This window comes from Jaculus jaculus, chromosome 1, assembly GCF_020740685.1.
Source record: "Jaculus jaculus isolate mJacJac1 chromosome 1, mJacJac1.mat.Y.cur, whole genome shotgun sequence".
NCBI classification, from domain to species: Eukaryota; Metazoa; Chordata; class Mammalia; order Rodentia; family Dipodidae; genus Jaculus; species Jaculus jaculus.
The window spans coordinates 68,107,744-68,131,431 of record NC_059102.1 but is presented as its reverse complement, the minus strand read 5'-3'; the positions used below and the strand labels follow the sequence as shown (position 1 = coordinate 68,131,431).

At 39.1% G+C, this 23,688-nt stretch overlaps 1 protein-coding gene across 2 annotated transcripts in view; it reads right to left on the bottom strand.

The window, feature by feature from the left end:
- Nucleotides 1-5,017: 5,017 nt before the first annotated feature.
- LOC101602378 (cytochrome P450 2C3-like) overlaps nucleotides 5,018-23,688 on the bottom strand; it is a 43,391-nt gene continuing 24,720 nt past the window's right edge. For both annotated transcript variants that reach the window (XM_004653089.2, XM_004653090.2), the window contains 3 exons: nucleotides 17,547-17,734; nucleotides 13,519-13,660; nucleotides 5,018-5,199 (listed from right to left, as the gene is read on the bottom strand). In XM_004653089.2, coding sequence (XP_004653146.2) covers nucleotides 5,018-5,199; nucleotides 13,519-13,660; nucleotides 17,547-17,734 — 512 coding nt within the window. The remainder of the gene's footprint in view (nucleotides 5,200-13,518; nucleotides 13,661-17,546; nucleotides 17,735-23,688) is intronic.

The window sequence follows — 23,688 nt, the reverse complement described above, 5'->3', positions numbered from 1 at the left end:
ATCTTTCTCAGGCATTTCCTCTAAATAAGTCTCTCTGGAGGTCATTTCTGACACATCAATACTTTTTGGTGGATTATATTGTGTTGATTTTTTTGTGTGTTCTTATATGTGCATCTGGCTTACATGGGTCCTGGAGAGTATAACTAGGATCCTTTGGCTTTGTAGGCAAATACCTTAACCACTAAGCCATCTCTCCAGTCCAGGTTTCTTAACTTTGTGAGGAGGCTTATGTTTGTGGAAAATCCTCTCAGTCTTTGCTCCTGCCACTTATCACTGGGCCAGGCAGCCCATAGATCCATGCAGATAGGGACTGCAAATGCCTTGGTGGGATTCTGGCCAGTTTTCTTCTTTCTGGAAAATCTTGGTCTCTCCTGCTTCTCTGCTATGTCAATTACTAACCTATACACCTTCACTTTTTGGAAGAAGAGTGTATTTTTCTGTAGTTTTGCTTATATCCCTCCCTAGGCTGGTTTGGCATGACTCCTATGCAGCCATCTTACCTGGAAGTTGATTTTAGTTCGTGAATGAAGGTTTTATAGAACTCAGCAGAGAATCTATCTGGACATGAGATTTTGCTGTTGTTGTTGTTTGGAGATTATTTAAAATTAGTTTTTCATGTTAATTAGAAGTAATAGGTTTGTTTAGGAAGTCTATCTAATCTGGGCTTAGTTTTGGAAGATGATATGAATTAAGGAATTCATCTACTTCTTCCAAGTTTTCCAATTTTGTGGAAAACAAATTTTGAAACATGCCCTGATGATTACTCCAATTTCATTGATATCACTTGTGATGTTTCCATTTTTGTTTCTAATTTTGTTGATTTCAGTCTCATCTTTTTTTTCCTTTTGATCAATTTTTCCAGCGGTTTATAAATTATTTCTTTTTTTCAAAGATCAAGCTCTTTATGTCATCAATTTTTTAAAACTTTTTTTTTTGTTTCCAATTTGTTGATTTCTGATTTGTACTAATAATTACTTTCAGTCTTGTACTTTTGCACTTGGAAAAATCTTGAGGGGTTTTGTGCCTTCAAATAGATACTTAAGTTATTTATTTGAGTTCTCTCTATTTTTGTAATATAGGTATTTAATGCTATAAATTTCTCTCTTAGAACTGCTTCCATTGTGTTTCATAAGTTTTGGTTTGTTGTGATTTCATTCAGTTTGATAAATTTGCTGATTTTCTTTCGTATTTCTTCAACAAGCCATTCATTTTTTAATAGTGAGTTCTTCAGTCCCCAGGAGTTGGTGTGTTTTCTGTTGCTACTATTGCTGTTGATTTCTAGTTTTAATGCAGTGTGCTCAGGTATAATGCAGGGAATTATGGCAACTTTTCTCAATTTGTGAAGACATGTTTTGTGCCCAAATATATGGTCTAATTTGGAGCAGGTTCCACCAGCAGCTGAGAAGAATGTGTATTGAATAGAATTAGGGTGGAATGTTCTATAGATGTCTGTTAAGTCCATTTGATCTATGGTGTTGTTTAGCTCCAATTTTTTCTGGTTATTTTCTGCTTAGATGATTTTTCTATTGATGATAGCATGCTATAAATCTCCTACTATTATTGCATTGGGATTCTTCTTTTTAATTTATTTATGAGAGAGATTGAGAGGGAGGCAGAGAAAAAGGCAGATAATGGGTGCATAAGGACCTCTAGCCACTGCAAAGTAATTCCAGATGCATTTGCCACCTTGTGCATCTGGCTTGCATCAGTACAGGCTAATAAAATCCTGAATATTTTGGGGGACATCTATTCAAACTACCACAGCAGCCACGGTCTTATTTACAGCTTTTGAAATACTGTGTTCCAAGTTCTTCTGGCTTTCACAGTGTTGTTTAAAAAACCTGAGGCAATTCTGATAGGTTTGCCTATAGATGGAATGAGCTATTTTTCTCTTATAACTTTTATTACACACCCTTTCTCCCTTTCTCTTTTTATTTCTTTTTTCTCTTCTTTCTTTCTTTTTTCTTTTCTTTTTTTTTTTTTTTTTTTTGAGGTAGAATCTCACTCTAGCCCAGGCTGACCTGGAATTCACTATATAGTCTCAGGCTGGCCTTGAACTCATAATGATCCTCTGACTTCTGCCTCCCAAGTGCTAGAATGTACCACCATGTCCAGAATTTATTTCAGGGAAAATTATGAATTCAGGGAGGAAGCTGGAACAGGTGCATACATCCATGTGAAGGCAAGAACTTGGAGACCTTGTAAGAAGCCAAGCATGGATGTGGAGGGAAAACATGAGGGAGATTTTCCAGGAAAATTGAAAAAGAACCAGAGCTTAAAGAAATACATCCATGTAAACAAACACACACACACACACACACACACACACACATGGGAGGTGGACCAAAAGAGAGTAAAGAACCCATAACTTAGAAGAGAATAATAAAATGGGAAGTAAAAGATTTCTCCCATCCCCACCAGAAGGCAAGGGGAAGGCCTTATAGACCAGAGACCCTGAGGTTCAGGTGAGTAGAAATGAACAGCCAAGAAGAAGGCCTTGCCTACCTGGCATAGCCTTTTGGGGATGGACTTTATCATCTGGCTCAGTTGAGTCTGGGAGAGAGCTGGTTGGTTTGGACTCAAGGGACTGACACAGAAGAGGACAGCATATCTGAATATGTGAGATTGGTAAAGAAGTAAAGGGTGATGTTATTGAGGAATAAGACTGGGTCAGATGCTGAATTATAGTCCCGCTGAAGCATTTGGGGTGACATCAGTTTAGTACCTCTCTTTGGGTCTTTCCCTAGCTGGCTACTTTAAAAAACAAAACCAAACAAAACCAAAACCAACCAACCAAAAAAAAAAAAAAAAAAAAAAACAAAACAAAACAAAACAAAAAAAACAACCCTACCTGATTCCTATTTCTCTCTCACTTGTGTTTTAGGCCCGTTTGCTTAAGATACCATTTTCCATCCTTTCACACTAAGGATGTCTTTTATGGAGAGGTGAGTTTCTTGGAGATAACAAACAGAAGGATCCTGTCTTTAAATCCAGTCAGCAAGTCTGTGTGTTTTGGTTGAGGCACTGACACCATAGTTATTATTGACCTGGGCATGGTGGTGCATGCCTTTAATCTCAGCACTCTGAAGGCTGAGGTAAGAGGATTGCTATGAGTTTGAGGCTAGCCTGAGACTATATAATGACTTCCAGGTCAGCCTACCTCTTAAAACCAAAAACCAATAAAGAAAGAAAGAAAGAAAGAAAGAAAGAAAGAAAGAAAGAAAGAAAGAAAGAAAGAAAGAAAGAAAGAAAGAAAGAAAGAAGGAAAGAAAAGAATTATTATTGAAAAGTGTCCAAAAGTCTTGAAATTCACATTAATACCTTCTTATTATTTTGTCTTTTTCTTTCTATTGGTGATACTTTCTATGGAGGTTTTCATTTTTTAATATTTTTATTTATTTATTAGAGAGACAGGAGAGAGAGAGAGAGAGAGAGAGAGAGAGAGAATGAATGAGTGTGCCAGGGCCTCAAGCCACTGCAAATGAACTCCAGATGTATGCACCACATTGTACATCTGGCTTATGTGGGACCTGGGGAATTGATCTAAGGTCCTTTGGCTTTGCAGGCAAGTACCTTAACTGCTAAGCCATTCCTCCAGACCCTGCCCCTTTAAATTTAACTTAACTGTGTTTTCCAATCCCAGTATTTCAGATTGCTATTTCTTCAGTATTTCTGTTTCTTTGCTCATATCTTGTATTGACCTCCTTATTTAACAAAATTAATTTTTCTTCTCCTTCTTCTCCTCCTCTTCTTTTCTTTCTTCTTCAGGTGTTTGTTTACTTCTTTGATTTTTGAGTATATTTGTAATCATTCTTTTGATTCTCTGTCTGATATTTTACTTAATTCAGTCTCATTGGAGGTCATTAATGTTTGATTTATAATTTTTGCAGGAAGTACATTTTCTTTATTTTTTGTTTCTTAAGTTATTGCATAGGGATTTTTGCATTTTGAGCTATTTGAATGCTTGGGTTTTCGAGTTATTAGCTGTATTCTTAGATGTGTAGATCAGAAGTTATATCTTCAGGGTAAGATCGCAAGGTTCCAGATATGGTTTCTATATTACTCCTAGGGTAATAGGGGGTATGACCCAATGTGGTAGATATGCCAGCTATGCAAATGTCCTACCAGTGAATTGTTCCTTTTGATTATATTGAGTCTGAAGCTGGTTCCCCCTTTGATGCACTGTGGCCTAGTATCAGCTGGTTAGTCAGTCTGCTCTTCAGATGAGCTATCCTACATTATATGTGTGGGTGGGTTGGTTTGTATTCCTTGTGATCTGAGATCTAAAGCAGTGTTCCTGGTACTGGCTAATGGGGAAGGGAAGGTTCTGGAAAGTTTTGTCTGAAGTTGTTCTGGTCTCCTTAGATGGTCTCTGTCATCTTCTTTAGGTGGTTTTTTATTTGTTTGTTTGTTTTTCAAAGTAGGGTCCCACTGTACCCAGGTTGACCTGGAATTCACTCAAGAAGTCAGAAGATGGCCTCAAACTCATGGTGATCCTCATACCTATGCCTCCCAAGTGCTGGGATTAAAGGTGTGAGCCACCATGCCTGGCTTCAGGTTTTTGACTTTAGACTTATATTTTAATAAACCATGGTTAAAGGCAAAAGGCATATAGAACACACTGTTAAGTGATTATTTCCTTAGAGTTACATAAGAATTAGCTATATAGTGAATTTCATATTTAATTATAAATACTATTATTAACAGTCACAGAATATTTTCTAAGTAACTTCAAACAAAAGCACATTAAATTCAAAGTGTACTTTCTATTTTGTATACACAGATTAAGATGTAGCTGAGGATTTTAGGATTGCATTGAAGGAAAGTTTTATTGGTGATGTGCAGAAACTGTTTTGTTTTTTTCATGTAGACATTTGAACTTGATCTTAACTGATTGAAAAAAAATTACAGGATAGTATCCCTACTATTAAGACAGATGGCTGGCAAATAGGACAGAAAATACCTGGCTGCCCATATAAAGCTGCAGGCTCCTATTCCACCATCTGAAAACCCATCTTCAGACTGGAATGAAACAGAGCTCATAGGAAGGGGGCAAAGATAACAAACCATTTTCAACTGGAGTAATGTCAATATCCTTTGGATCAAACTGAGGTTTCAGGGTAAAATGCTGTAAAATAGTGGTCAGGATTAAAAACATCTCCATGTGGGCCAGACCCTCTCCAACACAAGATCTTTTTCCTAAAAATAAAAAAAAATAGAACTGAATATTCATTTGTTGCTAATATATGTAAAGGCTTAACTATGTGATTAAGGGACTAGAGAGATGGGTCAGTGTTTAAGGAACTTGTCTGCAAAACCTAACAACTGGGATTGATTCCCCAGCACCCACATACATCCTGATACACAAAGTGGCTCATGCATCTGGATTGTGTTTTCAGTGGTTAGAGGCCCTGGCACGCCCATTCTCATTTTCTCTTTCTTTCTCTCTGCCTCTTTCTGCTTATAAATAACTAAATAAAAGTAGTTTTCAAAATGTGATTGATAAGCATGTTAGTGCATTATTAAACATTTTATTTTTATTTATTTATTTACTAGAGACAGACAGGGAGAGAGAGATAGAGAGTGAGAATGGGCATGCTAGGGCCTCTAGCCACTGCAAACGAACTCCAGATGCATGTGCCACCATGTGCATCTGGCTTATGTGGGACCTGGAGAATTGAACCTGGGACCTTAGGCTTCACAGGTAAATGCCTTACTCACTAAGCCATCTCTCCAGCCCTCATCCTAGTGAATTATTAACCTGAAGATTCCTCTATGCACAAACCTAATGTCCTTTCATCAGCATATATTTTTGTGTGTTTATTATATAAGAAATTGTTCTGTGCAGTCACTTTGAAGCTGCTGTGCTAGGCTTGCCACTAATATCTTTCTCTGTGTGCATGAACACACACACATGCACACACACACTCATGACATTATACACAAGTGTCATTTCATTGATCTGCCCAATGTATAAATATTTGAATCCAAATCAAGTTTAACTTTTAACTTACATTTGTGAGCACTTAGACAAACAAATCTTGTATTTTGTGCTGAAAAGAATGTATATTCGGCAGCATTTGGATGAAATGTCCTGTAAATATCTGTTATGTCCATTCCTGTATGACCTTATTTAGTCCAGATGCCTCTCTGTTTATATTTTCCTGGGATGACCTGTCTATTGATACATTCTTTTCAGCAGCACATGGAACATTCTCTAAAATAGACCATATATTAGGACACAAAGCAAATCTTAACAAATTCAGGAAAATTGAAATGATTCCTTGCATTCTATCTGACCACAATGAAATCAAACTACAAATCAATAGCAAGAAAGGCTATAGAGCACACACAAAATCATGGAAACTAAACAATACACTACTAAATGATGAATGGGCCAATGAAGAAATCAAGAAGGAAATAAAAAAATTAGGGGGCTGGAGAGATGGCTTAGCAGTTAAGCGCTTGCCTGTGAAGCCTAAGGATCCCGGTTCGAGGCTCGATTCTCCAGGACCCACGTTAGCCAGATGCACAAGGGGGCGCACGCGTCTGAAGTTTGTTTGCAGTGGCCGGGGGCCCTGGTGTGCCCATTCTGTCTCTCTATCTGCCTCTTTCTCTCTCTGTTGCTTTCAAATAAATAAAAATAAAAAACAAAAAAAAGAAAAAAAATATTTATAGAGTCAAACGATAATGAGAACACAACATACCAAAATCTCTGGGTACAATGAAGGCAGTCCTAAGAGGTAAATTTATAGCTTTAAGTGTCTATATTAAGAAATTAGCAAGGTCTCAAGTAAATGACCTAATGCTTCAACTTAAAGCCTTGGAAAAAGAAGAACAACGCAAACCAAAAATCAGTAGATGGAAAGAAATAATAAAGATTAGGGCAGAAATTAATGAAATAGAAACAAAAAACAATCCAAAGAATTAATGAAACAAAGAGTTGGTTCTTTGAAAGGATAAACAAGATTGATAAACCCTTAGCAAATCTGACCAAAAGAAAGAGAGAAGAGACAGAAATTAATAAAATCAGAGATGAAAAAGGTAACATCGCAACAGATTCCAGAGAAATTCAAAATACCATAGGGACATACTATAAAAGCATATACTCCACAAAGTATGAAAATCTGAAAGAAATGGATGATTTCCTTGATTTATATGACCTACCTAAATTAAATCAAGTGAGATTAATTACTTAAATGCACCTATAAAAAGCATGGATATTTGAACAGTTATCAAAAATCTCCCAACTAAAAAAAGCCCAGGCCCAGATCAATTCACTGCTGAATTTTACCAGACCTTCAGTGAAGAACTAACACCATTGCTTCTTAAGCTTTTCCAGGAAATATAAAAAGAAGGAATCCTACCATATTCCTTAAATGAAGCCAGCATCACCCTGATACCAAAAGTAGGCAGAGATAGAACAAAAAAAGAAAATTACAGACCAACCTCCCTCAAGAATATTGATGCAAAAATTCTCAACAAAATATTGGCAAACAGAATACAAGAGTATATCAAAAAGATCATTCACCCTGACCAAGTAGGCTTTATGCCAGAGATTCAGGGATGGTTCAACATATGCAAATAGATAAATGTAATACATTATATAAATGGACTGAAGGACAAAAATCATATGATCATCTCATTAGACGCAGAGAAAGCATTTGACAAAATCCAACATCCCTTCATGATAAAAGACCCACAGAGACTGGGAATAGAAGGAACATATCTCAATATAATAAAGGCTGTTTATGACAAGCCTACAGCCAACATATTACTAAGTGGGGAAAAACTGGAAGCTTTTCCACTAAAATCAGGAACAAGACAAAGGTGTTCACTGTCCCCACTTTTATGTAATATAGTTCTGGAAGTCTTAGCCATAGCAATAAGGCAAGAGACACATATAAAAGGGATACAAATTGGAAAGGAAGAAATCAAGTTATCATTATTTGCAGATGACATGATTCTATATATAAAGGACCCTAAAGATTCTACCAGAAAACTCTTAAAGCTGATCAACACCTACAGCCATGTAGCAGGATACAAAATAAATACACAGAAATCAGTAGCATTCCTATATGCTAACAACAAATATACAGAGGATGAAATCAGATAATCACTCCCATTCACAATTGCATCAAAGAAAATAAAATACCTTGAAATAAACCTAATCAAGGAAGTAAAAGATTTCTACAATGAAAAGTATAAAACACTCAAGTGAGAAATTGCAGAAAACACTAGGAAATGGAAACACATCCCTTGTTCCTGGATTGGAAGAATCATTATTGTGATAATGGCAATCTTACCAAAAGCAATCTACACATTTAATGCAATACCCACCAATATTCCAAAGGCATTCTTCACAGAAATAGAAAAAACAATCCAAAAATTCATTTGGAATCACAAAAATACCTCGAATATCTCAAATAATACTGAGCAACAAAAATAAGGCTGGTGGTATTACCATACGTGATTTTACCTATACTACAGAGCTGTAGTAACAACAGCATGGTACTGGCACAAAAGTAGATATGTAGATCAATGGAACAGAATAGAGGACCCAGATATTAGCCCATGTAGCTATAGCCACCTGATATTCGATAAAAATGCCAAAAATACTCATTGGAGAAAACACAGCCTCTTCAGCAAATGGTGCTGGGAAAACTGGATATGTATCTGTAGAAGGATGAAAATAGATTCTTCTCTCTCTCCATGTACAAGAACTAAATCCAAATGGACAAAAGACCTTAACATTGGACCTGAAACTCTGAAATTGCTAGAGGAAAAAGTAGGGGAAACCCTTCAACATATTGGTCTTGGCAAAGACTTTCTGAATACAACCCCAATTGCTCACACAATAAAACCACAGATTAACCACTGGAACCTCATGAAATTACAAAGATTTTGTATGGCAAAGGACATGGTGAATAAAGCAAAAGGCAACCTACAGAATGGGAAAAAAATCTTTGCCAGCTATATATCTGATAGAGGATTAGTATCTAGGATATACAAAGAACTCAAAAGTTAAATAATATGAAGTCAAACAAGCTAATTAAAAAAATGGGCTATGGAGCTAAATAGAGAGTTCTCAAAAGAAGAAATATGCATTGCGTATAAGCATCTAAAAAAATGTTCTACATCCCTAGTCATCAGGGAAATGTAAATTAAAACTACATTGAGATTCCATCTCACTCCTTTCAGATTGGCTACCATCATGAAAACAAATGATCATAAATGCTGGCAGGGATATGGAAAAGAGGAACTCTTCTACACTGGTGGTGGGAATACAATCTGGTCCAGCCATTGTGGAAATTAGTGTGGAGGTTCCTAATACAGCTAAAAATTGATCTACCATGTGATCCAGCTATAGCACTCCTATATCCTAAGAACTCATCTCATTTCCTTAGAAGTGTATGCTCAACCATGTTTATTGCCACTCAATTCATAATATCTGGGAAATGGAACCAGCCTAAATGTCCCTCAAGTGATGAGTGGATAATGAAGATGTGGCACATTTTTACAATGGAGTTCTATTCAGCAAAGAAGTTCTATTCAGTAAAGAAGAATGAAGTTATGAAATTTGCAGGAAAATGGATGGACCTGGAAAGGATTATACTAAGTGAGGTAACTCAGGCCTAGAAAGCCAAGTGTTGCATATTCTCCCTCATATGTTGATACTAGCTACAGATGACTGGGCTTCTGCATGAAAAGCAAAAAACTGTATCAGAGTCCAGTAAGTTAAAAAGGAGATATAAACGGAAGAGAACGGAAGGGAGGAGGGTCCTTAATCGGTTGGTATTGTATATATGCAAGTAGAAGAATAGATTAAGAGGTGAAAAGGCCCAAAGTGAGGTCAGGGGAAGAGATTGAGTAAAGGATAGGTGGAGGGAGGGCTACTAAAAATCTAAGAGGATGCAAATAAATCATATGGAATCATCCAGTTTCAGACAATGGAACACTCAGGAGCCATAGATCATTGTTAGAAAATTTTCAGAGCCAGGGATGGGATACCTCCAGTGAGTTGTTGTCCAGGGAGGTCCCTGATGTCCCCAAAACATTATAGGCCATTGTCGAGGCCCTTGGTTTCACATCAGGAATAGATGAAAAGACCCTAGTGCTGAGGGTCTACATACTTGGGCTGCAAGGCCACTGAGAAATCCTGCTGGAATTGAGCTGATAACCTCCTCCATGTAGACCAGCTGATAGAAAGCTGGAAGAAGCCATTCTACGTGTAGTTCAATGGGAGGAAGAGATACCACCAGTAAAGATACTCAACAGTGGACACTGTAAGCCTTATAATTGATTAGCCAGCCCAAATGAGCCAATGGGTGCAATCGTGGCACGTCTTTCATGGTGGAAACCAACTGCCCTCCCGTTGGACTGTACGCCTGCTCCATGGGGAGAAACACATCCCTGATACTGAAATCTTTTTTTTTTTTTAATTTTATTTATTTATTTGAGAGCGACAGACACAGAGAGAAAGACAGAGGGAGAGAGAGAGAGAATGGGCGCGCCAGGGCTTCCAGCCTCTGCAAACGAATTCCAGACACATGCGCCCCCTTGTGCATCTGGCTAACGTGGGACCTGGGGAACCGAGCCTCGAACCGGGGTCCTTAGGCTTCACAGGCAAGCGCTTAACCACTAAGCCATCTCTCCAGCCCTGATACTGAAATCTTAAAACAGGGATAGTCATGAGCCCTACGGGTGTAACATCTGCTGATGTCTGGAAAAATGTATATACAATGCTTATCAAATTGCCCAGTAAGCACTTCTCTTAATATTTATACCCTATATTAACACTACTCTCACTTTGGGTAGAGAATCTTCACTTTTCAGATGGCAGTGACTTTGGGATGACTCAGAAGGTACCATAGTGCTGGAAAGAGGTGACTGGGATACTGAGTAACATCTCAATCACACCTTGAGTAAAGGAAGGTTCAGGGTCTAATGTGGAAGAAGTGGTGGAAAGAATGTCAGAGCCAAAGGAAGAGTAGGACTCCTTACAACATGCTCCCTCCAGACATAAAATGGCCTGGATCTCCATGATCTCATAGTGCCTAACACTACCTACACAAGAACATCATAAGAGGAGGGAAAGATCATGACACCAAAATAAAAGAGAGAGTGATTGAGATCGGAGGGGATATGATGGACAATGGAATTTCAAAGGGGAAATTGGTGGGGGGAGTGTATTACCATGGGATAGTTTTTATAATCATGGAAAATGTTAATAAAAATTGAGAAAAACAAACAAATAAAACCCCAAAAGATGAATAAAAAATATTTATACATTTACAATATACCTATTTCATCAAAATATATTACATACTGTTTAATACTATAATATAATATATATATTATAATATAATATATTATAATATTATACCCCTGATTATTGCCAGAGATAGAAAGAAATGTTACAAACTTGGCCACAAGAAATTCCTAGAATGTAATTTCTTCCTGCTCCTTCTTCCCACTTCCCCATACCTGAGGCATTATTGACTATTTTCCAGCCCCCAAATAGACTAGCAGTTGCAAGCGTGCCCTTAGATTCCAGTCACTTCTTTGCTTCTTGATCTGTATCTCTCTAGATACAACTCCAAGATCATTATTGTATGTAAACTTCTTTGACATGCTCATAATATAAAATTAACCGACACTTGTTTCCCAAAGTGCTCATTAGTGCTTCTAATGGAGTTTATTCACATGAAATTTAAATTATTCATCTGTCTCATATATTTTAATATGAGTTCTGAGGACAAAACCTCAGCTCTTCTAATGTTACACACAGGGTCAAAAGTGGGAAATAAGCCGGGCGTGGTGGCGCACGCCTTTAATCCCAGCACTCGGGAGGCAGAGGTAGGAGAATTGCCATGAGTTCAAGGCCACCCTGAGATGACAGAGTTAATTCCAGGTCAGCCTGGACCAGAGTGAGACCCTACCTCGAAAAACCAAAAAAAAAAAAAAAAAAAAAAGTGGGAAATAAATGGAGATCACATGTGATGGTGGACTCCAAGTTATAGCCAGGGAGATGGTGAATGGAACAGCTAGGGGTGGCTTCATGACCATCCCTGAGGATTGCACACAATTTTGGAATCATATCAACAGTGTTCAATACGTATGTTTTGAGGAAAGATGGGAACAAATCTCAGTTCTGTTGCTTTTGGGACTGTCCAGAATAGTCCTTTCTCTGTCTTCATTGTCCATTGTGTGTCTGTTCCTTGTTCCCTGTACCCAGGATACCCACTTCAATAGAGAACATTAACCCAATAGTTAGTTCACTTCAGGCTTCTGAATAAACCCAGAGAATTAGGGTTAAAATTCTATATATTCCTCTTATCTGACCCTGTGGGCCCCAAGCTGGGACGGTTGGCTGTATTCCTCCTCCAGTATATGTATTTACAATTGAGGCATCCCCTTCTCTTAGGTAAAGTTCTATTTGGTTTTCCGTACATATCCCTCCCTTTACCATGCTCTGTTACTTCCTTAGTCCTAGTCACGCACCCTGACAATATGCAGCTCTTTTAATTTACCTTTTGAATGTGCTTTCTTTTCTTTTGCTAAGACTCTTTTAAATTGAGAGAAAATACTCAAATGTTACTTCCTAAAAGAAAATTTCTATTAGTTTCCAGCTACTCTTCTTGAGCTATCTATTTAAAAAAACAGTTGTCAGACAAAGACTTATAACTGGTCAACGTGTTGAGAATAAGCGGTTATTGAGTGGGACCTTTATCACCATCTCTATGGCTAACAGGCCATCATGAAAGAGAAACTAGGAATATAGGAGCTGCAGGAAGAGGTATGTGGAATGCTATCTTCCAGATCCAGTATGGTCATTACACTCATGAACTTGCAGCAACTGAGATTATCTGCTCATGTTTTGGCCCATCAACATTTCATCCTGTTTGGGGAAGGGAGTCAATAAGATCCTCATCTTCCTGTAAGATTTATGAGGAATTACCTGTTGCTAAGGGGCAGAGCTTATGAGGCCCCACTGTTCTTTGAGAAGCTAGTGGCATTTTATTTTTTTAATTGAGGTAGGGTCTCACTCTAGTGCAGGCTGACCTGGAATTCACTATGTATTCTCAGGGTGGCTTCAAACTCATGGTGATCCTCCTACCTCTGCCTCTTGAGTGCTGGGACTAAAGGCGTGCGCCACCACGCCCGGCGCTAGTAGCATTTAATGGTTGCTTGAGGTAGGGAAACATTTCCTTCAGTGGTGTAGCCAGTAAGTTGCCCATGCTCAAGTAAATAAGCCCTCACCCATGCCCATGTACAGCCTGAATAGCCTTATTGGTCACCAAAGAGAGATATGGAAGTAAAGGATGGAATAATTGGGAAGAAGAACATCTATAGGAGTGGACAGGAGACAAGAAAGGATAATGGGTATGAATATGATCAAAATAAATTGTCAAAAATCAAATCTTTAATAAATATTTTAAAAAACAGAGTAGACATCATGCAAAGCTCTTCCTCCTCTCACTTGACCGCAGATGCACACATGAAAACAAAGCTTACCAACTGAGAAAGGCATGAAGTAGTCACTCTTCCTGAAGTTGCCAGTGTCATCCAGAAAGTGGCCTGGGTCAAACTTGTCTGGGTTGGGAAACTCTTTCTTATCATGCAGGACAGAAGTCAGGGATATTAATATTTTTGTGCCCTGAAAGAGAGGGGGGGGAGGGAAGGAGAGAGAGAGTTTGGTTTTGTTTTCTCAAGGTAGGATCTCACTCTAGCCCAGGCTGACCTGGAATTCACTACGTAGTCTCAGGGTGGCCTCAAACTCATGGCAGCCCTCTTACTTCTGCCTCCTGAGTGGTGGGATTAAAGGCATGAGCTACCACACCTGGCTTAGGAACTATATTTTTAAGGAGGCCATAAACTAGAAAAATGTATAGACATCTTTCATCTAATCTTTTTGGCCTATAGACAAGAACTGAAGTACTACAGTGAAATTGTATATGCTCCATGGCACAGAACAAATCAATGGCCAAGCCCAACACGACTTTCATATAATGCTCATAGCAGAACACTGTTCATCGAATGGACCCCTCCTCCCCAGGTTGTCATAACTAGTTTGTAGTCTGACACCAGCAATTTGAGGAACATCCAAGAAGCTCCCTGGAATGTGTAGCTTTAAACAGCACTCTTGGGGACAGGAGAGGTGGTGCCTGCCAGCAAAGCCAAAGTAACCAGGTTCATCCCCCAGTACTCACATAAAGTCCAGAGCAAAAAGTGGTACATGCATCTGGAGTTCATTTTCAGCAGCTAGAGGCCCTGGTGCACCCATTCTTTCTCTCTCTAACTTCCTCTTTCTCTCTACCTCTCTCTCAAATAAATAAATAACAAATAAAATAAACAGCACTATTGTCTCACAGTGCCAAAAGATTGCACAACCAGCTTACTACCCTTCAAAAAGATTATCAGCCCATTTTCATGAAAAACCTCAGTTTTCCTAAGAATGAAATACAAGGCTTCCCTCCCATGCTCTTTTCTTCCAAGTGAAGTATAGCATTCTGGATAAAAGGAGAGAGAATATTTCCATTTTCCTTTCCTGAAACTTAGAGTTTTGAGTTGCAGCACAACTTAATGAGTGAGAGCTCAGTGTGCAGCACTAATGGGGTCATTTTCTTGTCAAATTCAGCTTTGTAACCATATGGAGGTTAACATTGCAACAGGTCATTTAATAACTGCTAAAATATGAATTACACAGTTGTATTTGATGACTGAAAATATGAAGTAGATAACATATGATTTTCTCTTTAGTGGTAGGGATTGAACCCAGAGCCTCCCACATGCTAAAGACATACTTCTATTGAGCTATACCTTTGGCCCAAAGTATTTTTTATTGATTAATTTATATGTGTGAGTGGCATGCCAGAGTCACTTGCTGCTACAAATGAATGCCTATCCAGCAATATGTGGATGTTTGAGGCATTGAACCTGGAATGATAGCATTCACAGCTTTAACTCCTGATCCAGGAGCCATCTCCCAAGTCCCTCAAAGTACTTGTTATCACCACTTCATTTTTCTTCCTTTCTTATTATTTTTTCGAGTTAGGGTCTTGCCCTAGCCCAGGCCAACCTGGAATGAACTATGTAGTGTCAGAATGGCCTTGAACTCACAGCAATCCTCCAACTTCTGCCTCTCAAGGGCTGGGACTAAAGGTGTGTGCCACCATGCCTGGCCTCAGGCCTTAATAGAAAAAGTTTTCGTCACTATTATGAAAATGAAAATGGAATTCACAATATTTTGAGATTTAAACTTTTACTATGTAGTGGATATAAATTTCAGGTATATATCTATCTGAATGCTTGCTGTTACGCTGAATAGCTATGCCAAATATATGACATGGGTCTTAGATACTCAGTCATAGGTTGAATCTGTAAACCATTCTCTACATGTGGACATAAGAGAACCTGTATTTTTATTCCCTCCTGAGCCTCTTCCCTGTGCACACCTACCCTGTAACTCATTTATTACCTAGTGTGAGTACTAGCTTTCCTGCATCATGTTATACATATAGGAAGATACTATGGTCAGCCCAAGGCAGGATTCCATGGATAGTTAATTTGTTACAAAGCATTTCTCAAGTCCCCAGTAACTACATAAAGTCAGATGCACAAAGTGGCACGTATGGCAGGAGTTCATTTGCAGGGGCAGGAGGCCCTGGCACACCCATTCTCAGTCTCTTTCTGTCTCTCTTTCAAATAAATAGAGAAAAATTTTAAAAAATCTTTACTAAAGAAAACATGTATCAGAAAGAAAAAAATTTTGGTTCACTGACCAAGGACAATCCAGATTTATATTTTGCTCACGAGAGATTAGGCCCACAGTCATCCTGGATTTGTGCCCAAGTATACTTCACTCTCACTCTGTGAGGCCATGAAGGCCAAGCAGTATGATATGCTTTTTAAAATATTTTATTTATTTCAAAGAGACAGAGACAGAAAGAAAGAGGAAGATATATTGAATATGTGTTTTTAAAAATATTTATTTATTTGAGAAGCAAAACAAGGTGATGAGAGAGACAGACACACACACACACACAGAGAGAGAGAGAGACAGAGAGAGAATGGGCACACAAGGGCCTCTAGCCACTGCAGATGAACTCCAGAAACATGCACCATTGTGTATCTGGCTTTATGTGGATACTGGGGAACCAAACCTGAGTCCTTTGGCTTTGCAAGCAAACATCTTAACCAGTGAGCCATCTCTCTTGTGAGTTTAAGTAAAGGGCAAGCTCAGGGTTGTGAGGGCAAGGATCTTTAAGACCAAATCTTAGCTCTAAAATGTCAAAAGGTCTGGCTTGAAGACCTAGTAACAAGCTTCTAAAGAAGCCAAAGAGAAAAGGAATACATTTCAGAAAAGGAAAGACAAGAGTAGGCAATCCCTAAAACAAAAGATTTCCATGTCACTGCTATGAGAAGAAACTATCTAGTGGAAGCTATTCAGAAACATATTGAGGGCACCACAGGAAGAAGTAAAATCAGCCGGGCATGGTGGCGCACGCCTTTAATCCCAGCACTCGGGAGGCAGAGGTAGGAGGATCGCCATGAGTTCAAGGCCACCCGGAGATGACAGAATTAATTCCAGGTCAGCCTGAACCAGAGTGAGACCCTACCTCGAAACCCCCCCCCCCCAAAAAAAAAGAAGTAAAATCAGGCCTGGAAGCACATGAAGGTCACCTGTGGCCATGATGAAATATTGTCACTGGAATGGAAGACAACTTTCAATGAATGGATGGATTAAAGGTGAATTAGGAAATGTTTTCATGGATTATACAACTTCTCTCATAAATTGTGAATTTTAAGGTAGAGATGTGATAAACTAGAGCAAGAGGGATCAGGTAAGTACACTGAGCATGCTCAAATGCTTATAGAAAGGGGCCAAGTAGGAAGGAAGAGGATCAGGATTGAGGAAAAAAAAAAAAAAAGGTCATTTGAAGAAGTATCTTGAAAAAGAGAAAGGGAAGAGAGCCATGCCACACAGGTAGGAAGGTTTCTTTAAGACAATGCTGACAGACGTGAAAGAATTGTGTGGACTTAGCTCAATGTGTAAACCTAGGGGAAAGGAAATGAGGGAGATCCCTCCAATGCCCGGATTTTCTCTGTCAGATGGAAGGCCAAGTCACCAGAGAAAAAGAAGATGGTAGAGAACTGAAACTTTGAGACTTTCCTTGAAATAGTCATTGTGGCATTTGGTACATTCAGCTGCATTATAAAGAGGGGATATTGGATACTATTGAGAACATAATTGGTTATTAGTTAATTAATTAAAGTAGTGAAACACACAGACAAGCAGCAAAGTAGATAGCAGTGTGCATTAAAAGACAGAATAGCATGGAATTATCAGAGTACAGAAAAGTCTGTGAGAGTCCAAGCACTATTCCATTTAAAAACTCCTGTCAACAAACCAGAAGGTAAGAGGGTGAGATAGCTGAGTTGTGATTGTACCATACCTGTGGGAGGTTATGCCATATGTAATCATACTGTGACTGTTGACAGCCTACAATGTCCACAGAGAAAATAAATGAAATACCTCTCACCTTTGGGATATGCCATCCTCTGAACTGAACATCCTGAGTTGTTACACGGGGTATTGGAAAGGGGACAACATCAATATATCTCTGTATCTCATGCACCACAGCATCCATGTAGGGCATACGGCTCCTGTCCTGCATGCAGGGCCTCCGCTGTCTGCCAATCACATGGTCAATCTCTTCCTGGATTTTGGCTGGCAAGTCAGAAATAAGAATTTATATAAAATAAAAGAATTATATTTTGTTTAATTTTTAATCATTGCCACATTATTATGGGAGATGAAGTGATGTGAAAAATAAATTTTACTCTCATTGAGGGAAAAATGAGTTACAGTTTCTTGGGCAAACAAGAAGATCACTAGACATTTAGATGTATGAACATATAATACAAAATTATGGTATAAAATACAATTTTAATACTCTATTTTATAAATATTTGTTGTCAGACTTAGCAGACTTAGAATCTCAAAAATTCACTAAAGACCACAAGGTTTAACTACTTTGGTAATTCCAGGTTTGTTGTAAATATGTTTATTACAGGAAGGCAAGAAGTTCCCTGTGTAATCAACACCTAATAAACAGAACAACAGAATAAATTCTTTAGTTGATTCAGGCACTAGATAAATGGCATGGTAGCTAAGTGCCCTTCCTGTATAATTAAAGCATAGGGCCTGAGAGGGCTTTAGACAAACCAACTTCCACTCTCCAGAACCCATGTTTATCAGCAAGTAGTGGCCATGCACATCTGTAGCACTAGTCCCATAGCAGAGCAAAGACCCTAGAATTAATAGAGCTTGTAAAATAAAATTATAAAGATATAAAACTCATTAAGCTTCAGGATCAGTAAGAGATTCCACCTTAAATAAGAATGGGCTGGCCAGGCATGGTGGACGCGCCTTTAATCCCAGTATTTGGGAGGCAGAGGTAGGATGATTGCTGTGAGTTGGAAGCCACCCTGAGTACATATTGAACTCCAGTTCAGCCTGGCTAGAGTGAGATCCTACCTCGAAAAACCAAAAAAAAAGAAAAAAGAAAAAAGAAAAAAAGAAAAGAAAAAGAAAAAAAAAAGACTGGGCCAAAGAGGAATGGGAGAGTTCACTACTTGATGTACACTGTCCTAGCTACTGCAAGCTAGTGCACTCCACCCTAGGTGAGGGCATGGGATGGTACATGTGCATGCAACATATATGACATACACACACACACACACACACACACACCCTCCAAGACAAAACAAAAGAAAAACCACAGAGATTTACTTGATACAGCACAGGGGAACATGAAGTTAAGATTTATTTAGAATACAATATATGACTAACAAACTACACCATTCAGTATATTAGTTTATAATTCTCTAATTGGTTCTGGGCTTGATATATATATAGAGAGAGCCTAGTTTACTAATAGAGCAGTCCAGAGTAGTAAATGTTTCTCCCAAAGAATATGTAATATTATCACCCAGGTAATATGTGGTCTTTCAACAGGGAAAGCTACCCAACTCCTTCTATGAAGCTAGTATCACCCTAATCCCAAAACCAGGCAGAGATGCCACAAGAAAAGAAAACTACAGCCTATTTCCCTAATGAACATAGATGTAAAGATCCTGAACAAAATCCTCGCAAACCGAATCCAACAACACATCAAAAGCATTATCCACCTTGACCAAGTGGGATTTATCCCAGGAACACAAGGGTGGTTCAACATACAAAAATCTGTCAATGTAATACACCACATAAACAAGCTTAAACATAAAAACCACATGATCATTTCAATAGATGCAGAAAAGGCCTTTGACAAGATACAACATCACTTCATGATCAAAACATTGGAGAGAATCGGCATGGCCGGTTCACATCTTAACATAAAAAAGGCAATATCCAAAGCTCCAAAGGCCCAAATAATACTTAATGGAGAGAGACTGGAGGAATTCCCATTGAGATCAGGAACAAGACAGGGATGTACTCTCTCACCTCTGCTTTTCAATATAGTTCTGGAAGTCCTAGCTCAAGCAATAAGACAGGAGAAGGAAATAAAAGGGATACAATTTGGAAAGGAAGAAGTTAAGTTAGCTCTATTTGCTGATGACATGATTGTATATGCAAGAGACCCAAGAGACTCCATCCCAAAACTCCTGAAGGTGATTAACTCCTATAGCAAAGTAGCAGGATACAAAATCAATGCACAAAAATCAGTAGCATTTCTGTATGCAAATGACAAAGCTACAGAAAAAGAAATAAAGGACATAGTCCCATTTTCAATAGCAACAAAAAAAGTAAAATACCTTGGAATAACGTTAACCAAGAAAGTAAAAGATCTATACAACGAAAATATAAAAACTCTCAAAAAAGAAATTGAGGAGGAGGACTTGAGAAGATGGAAAGACCTCCCATGCTCCTGGATAGGCAGAATTAACATTGTGAAGATGACAATCCTACCAAAGGCAATATATAGATTTAACGCAATTCCAATTAAAATCCCTACAGTGTTCTTCACAGAGTTAGAAAAAATGATCTCAAATTTCCTATGGAAAAACAGAAGGCTTCGCATTTCCAAACATATCCTCAGCAAAAGAAATACCTCTGGTGGCTTCACCATACCTGATCTAAAGCTATACAAAGCCATAGTAATAAAAACAGCATGGTACTGGCAAAAAAACAGGAGTATAGACCAATGGAATAGACTTGAGGACCCGGATTTTGGGTCAAGCAACTATAGCTACTTGATATTCAACAAAGGCCCGAACAATATAGCCTGGAAAAATGATAGCTTCTTCAACAAATGGTGCTAGACAAACTGGATAACCACATGCAGGAGACTAAAACTTGATCCACACATTTCACCATGCACTACTCAAATCCAAATGGATCAAAGACCTCAACATAAGACCAGAAACTCAAATACTACTGTAAGAAAATTTAGGAAGTACTTTCCATGATATAGGAGTGGAAAATGACTTCCTGATAAAACCCCAGTGGCTCAAGTTCTTAAACAGTCACTAAACCAATGGGATCACATGAAGCTGAAGAGTTTCTTTACAGACAAGCATATAATCAGCAAAGCCAATAGAATACCCACAGAATGGGAGAAAATATTTGTGGGTTACCCAACTGATAGAGGCCTAATTTCTAGAATCTACAAAGAATTCAAAATTCTAAACAATAAGAAGACAAATACCCCACTCACAAAATAGGGCGCAGAGTTGAACAGGCAGTTCACAGGAAGATATACAAATGGCAAACACACACTTAAGAAAATGTTCATCATCCCTAATCATCAGAGAAATGCAAATTAAAACAACTATGAGATTCCACCTTACCCCCATAAGGATAGCCAACATCAAAAAATCAAATGAAAATAAATGCTGGCGAGGATGTGGAGAAGCAGGAACACTCATCTACTGTTGGTGGGAATGTAGGATGGTCCAACCACTTTGGAAAGCAATATGGAGACTCCTGAAAAAGCTGACTATAGAAATACCAACAGATCCAGTTATACCCTTACTAGGCATCTATCCTAAAACCCTCAAGCCACAGGCCAGAGAGATTTGCTCAACCATGTTTGTAGCAGCTCAATTCGTAATAGCTAAAAGCTGGAATCAACCCAGATGTCCCTCATTAGAAGAATGGATAACTAAGATGTGGTATATCTACACAATGGAATTCTATATAGCAGTTAGAAAAAATGACACAAAGAAATTTGAGGAAAAATGGTTGAACCTGGAACAGATCATTCTTAGTGAACTTACCCAATCACAGAAAAAAAATTGACACATAGTCTCACTGATCTACAACACCTAACCTGAATCTACCCAAGATACCTTACATACCCAGCAAGCACCTCATGGACTAGACAATAGGATGGATGGGGAGGGAGGGGAGGACATCGAAGGGGTGGAAAACAGTAATCTGGACCCAAACGGCAATGGTACCATAAAATTCTACTTTGTAAAAGGCAGACCAAATGGCTGAACCTTCACTAGACCTTTATAGGAAACACCTGAACCAGAAGACACCGGAGAGGGTAAGATCAAGACTAACCTAAATCTTCTACATCTTCCCTCCCTCCCTCTCCCCCTCCCCCCCTCCTCTCTAACTCTTGTATATTAGTTATGTTTTTCCTCAATTTCTTAGTGGGCACTGACCTGTAACCCCCACTACCAGCTTGGGGCTACCATCCACAATGAGCTTTTGATTAGAGAAACCTACAAGGTTTCCCAAAAGAATGACAGACTTCTGTCAGAGTACTTGATGACCCACCAAAGGCCAGTGGTAAGACCCTATTGCTGAAGACTCCATACGCAGCTGACATGTAAAATGGAATGGCATGGCTGGAAGCCAGTAGAAAGTCAGTCCCCAGACAGTCAGCATGTCTAGTGCCAGAAGGTGCTACATGGACAACTGGGGGAAATGACCAATATCTGTCCAAGCAACTCATGGTCTAACCGAATTAGCAACAAATAACCTCATGTGATGCTCACACAAGTGCAACAGTGGCACACAGCCATGGTGGGGAACCAACTGCTCTTGATTTGGCTAACTGATCCCCTCAGTGGGATGAGACCCATAGCTGGAGCTGGGAAACAAGTCAGAACCATACCCAAACATAAGCTCACTCTCCAATATCAAGCTACCATCAATCATGGGGTACAAGAAGGCCTACACCTATCAAACTCTCTATCAAAAAAGTAAGTGTTATCTCAATTTTCCAGGTGCTAACTTACTCTCTGTTGGAGAATCTGCTTCTCTTTTTCAGATAGATGCAGATCCTAAGGAGAGAGCTGCCCCAACATACCTCAAAAGGGGCCCGACTGAAACTAAGGATAATTGGTGAAACAAGCAAGGGTGATGTTTTCCTGATGAACCGGATACCAGCACAAAGGGGAAGGAAAAATCAACTCCTACCAAATCAGACAGCCAGAGCCTCAGAGGCCCACAACACCTCAGCACAGAAGCAGACCAAAAATTAATCCAACATGGCTCAGAGAAATTTTGTGGAAGAGGGGACGGAAAGAATGTCAGAGTCACATGTTGGGTCATGATATGCAGAGACATTTATGGTACCAATAACTGTGGGCTAACTCCACAATGCATGACCCATTTACATCAACAAGGAGGGTCCGTTGGGAGGGGGTAGATCATGGATGAGCCTAAACAATGGTACCAAACTGCCTGTATTTGCTGAAAAGAAAATTAATAAATTAAATTTTAAAAATATGTGGTCTTTCCCATACTATTCCTCAGAAACAGGTAAGAGACATGGAGTGATAGTCAGGGGACTGAGATCAAACTGTTAATTCTCAGAAGCATCCAAAGTATCCACTACTAGTCTACAAACTATTTTTAGAGTAGCATTGCCATGTTGGTATTTTAGTGATAGAGTGGACTTGTGTGACAATACCACTCCTGGGTATTTACCTAAAGGACCCCAAGTCAACATATACACAAATAGACTTGTACATGTTTACTTAAACCCTATTTACAACATCTAAGTTAGGGAACTAATAGTCTCAGAGCTGCCTCTCTCCCAGCTTGCCAGTCCATCACACCCCAAAAAGTACAAACATAAAAATCATGGCTCTATTCTGCCACCCCCCCACCCTGCCCTTCCTCTCTCTCTCTCCCTCTCTCTCCCTCTCTCTCTCTCTCTCCCCTCTTTTCCTATGACGGGTAAATCTATTTCTTTAATACTTCCCTGCTTGTCCACTTGAGCCTACTCATATACCACCTTTTCTGTGTTGTGCTCTCTCATATTTTTCTCTCTGCTGGAATCTGGTCCTCTTTCTAGCCATGCATGTGAGCCAGCTGCTGCCTGTAGCCTAGAGCCCCCTCCCTGTTTTCCTTCTCTTGGGGTCCTCACTGCTTGCTGCAGGGCAGTCAGGAGCACCCACAACCGTGAGCTTCACCTCTTCTGTCTTTCCCACCTTGTCCCCTCTTCCTCAAGCTAGGTCACTCAGAACCAACTTTCCCATAAAGTTCACCACAGGCACCTTTAAGCCTGCAGCAAACACCTTCCTGCCCAGTCTCTTTGCTTACTTCCCCCTCCTAAGCCCTGCTGCTCTGCTCTGAGCTGATAATAAAATACATATTCTTTTTGTTGTTGTTGATATTTTTTGTTTTTCAAGGTAGGGTTTCATTCTAGCCCAGGCTGA